A 10,000-nucleotide genomic window follows, 5' to 3' on the forward strand; every position below is an offset into this window, starting at 1 on the left:
CACACACACACACACACACACACACACACAGACACACACAGACACACACACAGACACACACACACAAACACACAAACACGCACACACACTGGACGTACGCAGATGATGGCGATACAAGTATCGACGATGCCACTGCCTAGAAGCAGCGACACGTTGTGTTGGCGAGCAGGGTTGCCCGGCAAGCACAACGACAGGAGGCGACGGAGGATGTGTGTGCGTGCAGATGATGTGCACGGGCGCCAGATGTCCTGCAACAGGAAGATGTGACGCAAGAGACGTGCGCTGACAATGACGCCGTGACGCGGGGGCGGTGGCAGTGACGACGCAAAGGGCGACGCTGCAGTGGTGGTGATGGCGAGCAGTTGTGTATGCGTGTGCGTGTGTGTGTGTACGTGTGTGTGAGGTTATGAAAGGGGGAAGCAAATATACACACACACAGCAAACATGCACACACAGCCAACCTTTCCAACACAAAATCGTTCTCCACCGTGGGCACTGGCTCACCTTCTTGTTGTTCGTCCACGTCAATGACACACATGCGCATGAGGGATGCGATTGTGTTCGGTGTCACCAGTGATGGTTTGGACATGACAACCGCAGCCAGCACCTGTGGGTGTGATGAGCGAGCGAGCGAGCGAGTGAGAGAGAGAGAGAGAGTGTGTGTGTGTGTGTGTGTGTGCGTGTGTGTGTGTGTGTGTTGGGCCGGGGGGTACGCGCGCGAATATACGTGCGTGTTTGCGTGTATGCGTCCACGTGTGCCGCACGCCATCCCTCGTTCACCAGAAGGCACAGTCAACATCACACGTCGCCAGCATCACCCAGCACCTTGCTGTGGTCGTGCGAGAAGAGGGCATTTGCATTGCGCGGCGCTTGCATCACGCACAACACCAGCAACTCAATGGCAGCTGATGAGCAAGCAGACACGTGATCATGATGATTATCGCGATTGTGGTTGTGGTGAGTGAAACAGAAGGGAAGCGAGCGCATGGCTCGCATGCACGCACACATGTGTGCTGGTAGTCAACGCACAGCCACAGACGCATGCACGCACAGACACACACGCGCGCGCGCAACCACAGACGCATGCACGCACAGACAGACACACACACACGCGTGCGCACGAACACACTTTCAAACCGAAACACAACAGCACACGATTCCCGCACCTTCGAGGTATTCTGTTGTTGTGGCATCGGCGACAATTTGCAGCAGAACAGCAATCCCGCCCACCTTCAGATACCAACACCAACCATGATGAATAACGTGGTGGTGATGGTGGTGGTGGTGGTGGTGGGCGTATGCAAGCGGGAAGGAGTAATGTGGAGTGAGCAGCAGGAACGAATCACGTACTCGCAGGAAATCACGAAACATGCTTGAATACACAAATGCACGCACACGCACGCACACATGCACGCTCTTCTTCGTGCAAACACAAATGTGCACCACAACACAACGACGCATCATCATGCACGATGCGGGCTGGTGGCCAACCTGATCGATTGACTTTGCGACGCTTTGGCCACAGAAGGAGCGGGCATTGCCGGTGACATGTGCAAACGGGGGAAAGAGTACTCCATTCGTCACACTGGTGATGGCGATGATGATGATGGTGGTGATGGTGATGATGATGGTGGTGAGTGGCGAGTAAGGTGATGAGAATGAGGATTGTTCAAAACGGGAGAGCAGTATCAGTGCCTCAAGCAGACACACACACATACACACATACACTCTTCACCATCACCAAACCACCCACCCCCACCGCAATACCGCGGTACCTCTTGAGGATGCTGCCGCTCGTGTGCACGTCTGCGTGTGTACTGAATGCGCGACCAGCAACAGCACCGCCCATCACCGCAAGTCCGTCAATGGCAGCGACAGACGCAGTCGCACTCCCGTGCAGACTCAACCACACCTGATGAAGCGCATGCATATGTGGTGCGTTTGGTGTGTGTGTGTGTGTGTGTGTTTGGTGTGTGTGTATGTTTGGCGTGTGTGTGTGTGTGTTTGGTGTGTGTGTGTATAATGCAGACACGAACGAACGCAAGTCAAGTCATGTCGCACACACGTGCACATACACACACACGCACACATGTTCACCAACCGACCTTCGTGCTGGGGAGCACTGGCGTCTGAACAGTGGAGAGATCGATGGTTGGAAAGCCTTGCGGAAGCGGCACGTGCGGTGCTTGCAGGCAATCTGGCAACACGAGCGGTTGCGGGTCGTCCTGGCCAGCAAACGGCCACGCTGAAGGTGTTGTTGGTGGGGGGGGTGATATGAGGTGGCGGTGAGTGTGACGGGAGAGGTACAGGATGTGGACAGCGAAACCGCCAACCGCACGCAGCACAACACAAACACAAACACACAAGCACAAGCACAAACACAAACACACAAGCACAAACACTACCAGCAAACAACCTTGGTGGATGGCGAGGTCGCCCTGCAAGTGCCCCGTGTACGCTGGTCCCAACTGCCGCAGCAACGCAACGCCGTCTGCCGCCATTGCTTCATCGAGGAAATACACGCCAGCCGCCTGCCACACCAGCGGGGAGTACAGCTTGTCACTCTTGGCTGTGCCGATGCGTGCGCACACCTGCGACTGCACGTCAGAGGCGCTGGCGCTGGGCGGTCCAACGGAGGGATATGCCATCTTCGTTGCATCTGTGCACACGAACGCGATGGTGCCGCATTGGAGGGTCGGAGCAGTGGAAGGTTGGAGCATGGTTGTATGGGGTTGGAAGAAGAGGGCAGATGAGAACAAGGACAGGACCCAGATGGTTGGTGTTGGGTTTCTTGTGAGTGAACACGTGACCGTGTGGTTGTGATGGCAGCAGCTATGTCGCAACTGTTGCCATGAGTTCACCCACACCGACTGCACCACAACAATGACCTACCCAGTCATCACCAATCATGACCAAAAACCAATTACCAATCACCATCGCACCTGCGAGTCGCCCGTCGATGTAAACAGAGACAGCGGCGGATTTGGACTTGGGCTTTCCCTGGCGTTTGATTGTTTCGTTGATGTTGGTTGGGGTGAAGAGTGCCAGGGTGTGAAAGGACATTCGCACGTGCGAGTGCACATTGGACGAGCAACGCACAAACACTTTCACTTAAACACACACGCATGCACACACACGCGCACGCACGCACAAGTACACACACATGTACACATACACACACATGTACACATGCACACACATACATACGCACACGCAACCACACCTTGACGATGACGGCAATGTGGCGCCAGTTTCCGGTTGACACAAGAGCGGCAGGAAATTTGAACGTCTCTGTTGTGGTCACACACACGCACGAGTCCACGGGCTCAATCTGCAGCGAACACACACGCAGGTACCCACACATGGTCAGATGAATGACGAGGCTGGTGACACCACAAGTTAGATGCGCCAGGGGCGATGCACACACGCAGACCGCACCACACACACACACACACACACACCACAACACACACAACAAACACACGCACACACACAACAAACCACAACACACCACAACACACGCACACACACACGCACACACACACACACAACAAACACATGCACACACCTCCATGCTGAAGAGCGTTGACTCTGGCTCCGTCGGCAGAAACGCAGCGAAGAGGCGCACAGGGTGTGTGTCCAGCCCCCACTGCTGCACACGAACCCACATCGATACCGTAAACCCGTGCTGCGGTGGCCACGGACGTGACACAAGTGGTGGCGGTATGATTCCGCCAGCCACGCCACCGCCACCACTGGCAAGCGTCGCTGCTGCTGCTGCTGCTGCTGCTGATGCTGTTGCTGCTGATGATGATGACGATGAAGTGGAGAGCTGTGCAAGGGACGGGATGAAGAGGTTTGCAAATCCCCATGGTTTCATCATGTCAAACTCGACAAACGCCAACGCCCCCTCGCATGCATGCGCCCGTGCCATGTCCAGCAGCGCATGCAGGTGACGCGACGACACAAACGGGCCGTCTGCATGCAATGGCGACGACGATGACGATGACAATCGCAGCAGCGACTGCGACGCTGATGGTGATGGTGATGATGACGGCTGTTCGTCAGTGCCGGTGTTCCCACCACTGCTGCCACCACCACGGTCGCCATCATTGACATTGCGTTGTGATGTTGTGGCTGCGAGAGCGCGGCGCAGTGCACCACCCAACCCGCCCACGACCGACTCGTCACGCGACGCGTGGTGGACAGACTGCAGCTCCATGCGCAGAAACATGCGCAGCTGGTGGGGCTGCATCGAGCACTGCCCTAAACGCTGCACCAGCTGCTGCAATGGTTCATAGAATGGGTCACGCGGCTCCGTAAGACTGTTGCTGAAACACTTGAACAGATTTTCCATCATCGGAGTCATGGACAGCTTCTGCAAATTGGCGTCGAGACTGCACAGCTGCAACAGCTGCTCAATCACATTCAGCTGAAGAGGACAGGTAGCGAGAGAAAGAAAGGGGAAATCAGTTGGTTGGGAAATATTGGAAAGAACGAGGATTTGAGAATTGGGGGAATAAAGAGAGGGGGGGGATGAGCGGATGTGGGTGTGGGGTGCGGTGAGACGATGTGCCGCACGCACGTTCAGCACACACAACAGAGCCAGGAGTACAACGCAGTGCACAACGCAGTGGACAGTGCGGCACAACACAACGGAGCTAACAGCACGACGCAGTGCACAAAACCACCTCGGTACACCAAAGCGCAGCACCACACAATGCCTCGCCGCTCAATACACTTCACGCACCACAACGTCCGTCTGGTGGCAGTAGGCGAGGAGGGGCACGATGACGGTGGCGACAACAATTTCGTTGCGTAAGGCCATTGTGGTGGACTTGATGTCCTCCTCCTGCCCAAACGCCTCTCCAGCCATCAGCAGTAGCGCTTCAAACGTCTGGAGTTGCGACATTTGGAGGCAGAAGAGAGGGGGCGGATTTGGGGCGAGGTGGTGGTGGTGGTGGTGGAAGGTGTTGACATGGCAGTGCAAGACGGTGAAGGGAATGCGTGCAGCGCGTGAGATGGAGCTGCGTGATCACTGCCGTGGCATTCCTTGTCGGGGCAAAGGCGAGGACGTGCACGTGCACACAGCACGGCCGCACATCGCACCACATCACGGCTGCACATCGCACCACATCACGGCTGCACATCGCACCACATCACGCAGCAATGAACAAACAGCACAAAGCCTGTAACAAACCCTCCACCCAACACCAAACCAACACCCCACCAACAGCCCCACCAACACCACGTGCGCACCTTCATCGCATCGTGCTCGTCGTCAACCAGTCCAGCAACGCGAATGCTGTCAGTCAACACGTCGTAGCGCACATCCGTGGCAAACGCGGCCTGGTTCACCGAGTTGTCCTTGAGGGCGGCGGTGATGGTGTGCAGGATCGCCCACAGCAGATCAAGCTTGTGGCGCTGGCGACCTGCACACAGTGGTGGTGGGTATGAATGGTGATTTTGATGCAAGCAATCCTGTGGCAAGGAAACAAACAATATTGTGTGCTTGCCCAAGCAACCAAGCAGCCACTCAATTGAATTGGACTGCCTTCCCCCCCCCTTCCCCTTCTCACCCCTCGCACCCCTCATTCCCCCCCCCCCCCTCTTTTTGCTTTCGTCGCTCAAGTCACGCCTCACCGCTTGCTTCGGTGTCTGCACCCGATCCCGGTGGAAGGAACGACGAGTGGTGGCTGTCGCCGTTGTCAGCGAGCGTCACCAGCGAGTGCACGACATACACAAAGCCGTGCGCCTGGTGGCATCAGACGTGGATAAAAACAATGCGGATTGAGCGAATATGTGACAGAAGACGGAGACACGACGATGCGTGAAAATGAGGTGGTGTTGGCTGTGCTTGAAACCCTGCAATCAGCATGCGCGTGCAGGCGCGTGCATGCATGCGTGCATGACGACGCATATTCTCTGGCGCCACACAAACATAAAGCTTTGCACAGTTGTCATGCATCAGCGTGCACACGTACACACACGCACACACACGCACACACAGGCACAGAAATGGCTGCGCACCTGGCGGAAGAGGTCTTTGATGCGCGAGTCAAGGGAGAAGAGGCGAATGATCGTGCGCAAGATGTCAACCTGCCCACAACACGCGAACAGCGAACATGATAATGCATGTAGTGGTGACGATGGTGATGAGGGAATGAGACTGTGTGGGCACACGCGAGCCAGGAGCTGCCTTCCTTCATATACACCCCTTCAACCACACTCGCATCCATCCATCCATCCATCCAGCCAGCCAGCCATCCGTGTCACCTCATGCGTCCTCTCTTCAAACCCATCCCGTCCTCTCCAATCCACACCAAAGCACTCCTCCTCCTCCTCCTCCTCTCTTCCCCTCCATGTGTCTGTACCTTGAGGCCGTATCCGTATGCGGGCGTGGACTGCATGAGCTCCAGCAGCGTCGCCAAATCATCGTGCGAGTGCACCGTGTCATCGCTCAGTACCAGCTGTTGCGCAACACGCAGCGCATGCCACCTGACGGGATGGTGGTGTTGGTGTTGGTGGTGTTGACGGTCGTGGTGGTGATGACGAGAGTATCGTGCGTACCATGCGTGTTTCTGCTCGCACGATTGAAAACACCCGTACGCCACACACACACACACACTCCACGTTCCCCCATCACCCACAGAACCACCCCGCCACCACCTTCCATTACCATCACCACCACCTTGCGTTACCATCACCACCACCTTGCGTTAGCATCGTCGCACCTGTGGGAGGTGAGGCCAATCATGTTGAAGACTGCCCTGGCGCCGCCGGCAGCTCGGAATGCGCGAACGTTTGCAGGGTTATCAAGGAGAAGAGCAATGCAATCCATCAGCAGCGCGTGCTCGCGTGCATCGCCCGTCCCGCCAAAGTTGGGCTGTGCTGACACCTGCAGCTGCTGGAAGGGGTCCTGTGATCGTTCGTGTGTATATTGTGTGTGTGTGTGAGAGGTATACTCGCACGCGTGCAGTCTAAACCCTGTCCAGATGTCCCTTCTCAAAACGACAGCAGTTAATATCCTCACCACCACCATCACCGCCACCACCACCAAGATCACCATCACCACCACCGCCACAGCGACTGCCAATACCTGCATAGGTGTGGGCACTTCGTGTGTGCGGCGGAGCACCTCCATAGCCTTTGCGCTGCCTTCCTCCTTCAACCGCTTCGACGTCGACAGCAGACACTCTATCAACACGTCCAGCACTCCTGGCGGCGTGTCATGGTGGTGGTGATGGTGGTGGTGGTGGTGATGGTGGTGGTGGTGGTGGTGGTACTCGTGTGAGGTGAACTTGACCCAACTGTAAGTAACCATTGGGGAAGCCCAAGAGGATCCACCCATGACACAGCAGTGGCGAGTACACATGAGGTAGCAGGCGTCCATCACCATCGTCATCATCACCATCACGGTACCGAGTTCGCGACAGACGCTGGAGAAACGGGCGTTGAAGTTGATGAGTTTGATGAGCGTGTATAGCACCAGGTGCACCGTGTCGCTGTTCTCGCACTTCAATAGACGCCTAGATATCGTGGTTGTGCGTGTTGTGTGTGTGTGTGTGTGTGTGTGTGTGTGTGTACGCGTGTGTGTATGTATGTGTGTATGTATGTGTGAATCAAGGGAAACGAGCGTGAGCAGCCAGAACTTTCAGTCATCAGCCTCCGAACTACTCTCACCACACCACCCATGACACACAATCACTCCGAACAACCAATTCCACGCATGCAACCATAGCTCCCTCCTCTCGTTCCATGTCCTGATTGCTTGCTCACCCAAGGAGCTGCAGGTCATCGCCGGGCACAAAGTTGAGCGAGCACACGGCCAGCTCAAGCAGTTTGAAAACATTCACTTGCTGCCAGCGTGTAAACGTGTGGACGGAGGACAGCAGATGATGCAGTACGGCCTCGTGACGCAAGATGAAGTAATTGCTCGACGACTGTGCAACACGCAGAAGCATTTTGTGTGCGGTTGCACGTGTGTGCACATGTGTGAGAGATTGGGTGAGTGTGTGCGTGTGTGAACGTGAGTGTGTGAAATTGGGTGTGTGAGATTGGGTGTGTGCGTGTGTGAGTGTGTGTGTTTGGGTGTGTGTGTGTGTGTGTGTGTGTGTGTGTGTGTGTGTGTGTGTGTGTGTGAACGTGAGTGCGTGTGTGAACGTGAGTGTGTGTGTGCATGTGATTCTGCGTTCGCGCTTGCAGGTCAAACATGACATGATATCCTCATACAAGCACTCAGACACACACACACACACACACACAAATACGCAAACACGCGCACATATGCACACAACACAACACGTACCCATACACTCTAACACACATGTACACACAGACCTTGGTGATGACGTCGAGAAGCGCGTGCAAGATGACATCACGCAATGCCGGGGACGTTGCCCTCAGCAGCAGCGGGTGCAGAAACTCACGCAGCGCAGGTGCGTTTCGGATGCATTTGCCACGCCCACTTGTCATGGGCGGGAACACAAAGTCTGGTGCCTGCAAGCTGTCCTTGATGCGTGGAAAGGGGAGGGGCTGCTCGCCAACATACAGCAGTGAGCACATGCTTGTCACAACAATCTCAATGGCACGCACATTGTCCATAGCCGTTGCGCCGCTCAAGCTAGTGCTGCTGCTGCTGCTGGTGGTGGTGCTGGTGCTGGTGGTGTCTGTGACATCGTGTTGGGGTGTAGGTGCGACTGTTGACGCACCACCATCACCATCACCATCACCATCACCATCACCATCACCACCATCATCGTCACCACCGCCATCATGAGTTCCCGCTACTGCTGTCGCTTCAAGTGTTGCCTGCGCATCCAGCACAAACTCCGCCACCTTTCCGTACATGTGTTGTGCGGCCATGCCAGCTGCAATCTTGGCACCCGCCGCTTGCTCGCAGCCAGACACACACGCGCACGCCACCTTGATGCCCTGCGCCTTCTCCAGCAGCGTCAGCTCCGTGCTTGCAAGCAACTTGGCGATGGTGCCCGACACAAGCCCCTTGCGGCACGTGTGCGACAGCAGCTTCGGCACAAGCGCGTGCGTGTACAAAGAGACCAGCAGCTGCCCTGCCAACTCCGGCCAGCACATGTTCGCCTGCGCCGTGACCGGTGTCGTGATGAGATCAAACAGGCGGGATATGTCACTGCCGCCGCTGGCGTCCACAGAGCGCATGAGCTCCGTCGTGCAGCGCTGATATGCAAACAGGCGCGTGAGGAGGGTTTTCATCGCCTCGAACAAGGCCTCGCGCTCCCCTTGCTGTGTGTTGCGCTGCGGTGATGATTGCGTTGTGGCTGCGCTTGCAGTGTCACCTGCGACCGTGCCGCCTGTGGCATGGGGCGAAACAGTCCCCTTCTCCTCCTCCTTTTGCCGCTGCTGTTGTTGTTGCTGCTGCTGTTGTTGTTGTTGTTGTGCTGGAGGTGGGAGTGGTGGGAGGTCGAGCAAGAGGTACAGCGTCTTGGCCATGGTGGATGGCAGTGACATGGCACACATGGGCTCCGCCGCCACCTCCCCGAGCTGAACCAGGCGCCTTAGCGCTGCCAGAAACACGCGGCCACGATCATCCCGCGCAAAGAACACGGCAATGGCCAGGCTGGCCTCGACGGTGGACCGATCTGCAGCACGCTTGCGGATCTGCTGCACGACGAAGCGCGCAATATGCATGGTCAGGGACTGCAGCGGTTCTCGGCGGAACTGGCGCGCCACATCTTTGTCGGGCACGTTGGCAAACACAGACAGAAAGAGGCGCACAATCTGGGGCAGGAGCTCCTCGCGCTTGCTGACGTCCGTGATGCACTCAAAGTCGGCGTACGTCGTGCGCAGGCGAGCGAGATCCATGGAGACGCTGCTGGAAGACAGCTTGGCCATCGGGCCTCCACCTCGCCGCTGTTGCTGCGACTGTTGCTGTTGTCGTTGCTGCTGTCCTTGTTGCTGCTGCTGTCGCTGCGGCTGCTGTTGTGACGATGAAGAGGAGCTGGGCGCTTCCGACCGTGCCCCT

General features: G+C 56.6%; 1 protein-coding gene across 1 annotated transcript in view; it reads right to left on the reverse strand.

Annotated features, from left to right (window-relative positions):
• The window catches only part of PTSG_10328 (WDFY3 protein), a gene marked incomplete at its 3' end in the record, with an annotated part of 23,535 nt that overhangs the window by 13,252 nt on the left and 283 nt on the right, over nt 1-10,000 (reverse strand). Inside the window, exons 2-22 of the mRNA XM_004988320.1 lie at nt 8,341-9,998; nt 7,780-7,943; nt 7,423-7,529; nt 7,100-7,218; nt 6,735-6,919; nt 6,375-6,498; nt 6,031-6,099; nt 5,644-5,755; nt 5,260-5,432; nt 4,751-4,897; nt 3,569-4,432; nt 3,224-3,331; nt 2,943-3,000; nt 2,417-2,659; nt 2,106-2,245; nt 1,776-1,912; nt 1,492-1,585; nt 1,167-1,230; nt 826-905; nt 505-607; nt 99-337 (exon numbers count right to left, since the gene is read on the reverse strand). Of these exons, the coding sequence (XP_004988377.1) occupies nt 99-337; nt 505-607; nt 826-905; nt 1,167-1,230; nt 1,492-1,585; nt 1,776-1,912; nt 2,106-2,245; nt 2,417-2,659; nt 2,943-3,000; nt 3,224-3,331; nt 3,569-4,432; nt 4,751-4,897; nt 5,260-5,432; nt 5,644-5,755; nt 6,031-6,099; nt 6,375-6,498; nt 6,735-6,919; nt 7,100-7,218; nt 7,423-7,529; nt 7,780-7,943; nt 8,341-9,998 (4,988 nt within the window). The remainder of the gene's footprint in view (nt 1-98; nt 338-504; nt 608-825; nt 906-1,166; nt 1,231-1,491; nt 1,586-1,775; nt 1,913-2,105; nt 2,246-2,416; nt 2,660-2,942; nt 3,001-3,223; nt 3,332-3,568; nt 4,433-4,750; nt 4,898-5,259; nt 5,433-5,643; nt 5,756-6,030; nt 6,100-6,374; nt 6,499-6,734; nt 6,920-7,099; nt 7,219-7,422; nt 7,530-7,779; nt 7,944-8,340; nt 9,999-10,000) is intronic.

This window comes from Salpingoeca rosetta (genome assembly GCF_000188695.1).
Source record: "Salpingoeca rosetta unplaced genomic scaffold supercont1.36, whole genome shotgun sequence".
In the NCBI taxonomy this organism is placed as follows: domain Eukaryota; class Choanoflagellata; order Craspedida; family Salpingoecidae; genus Salpingoeca; species Salpingoeca rosetta.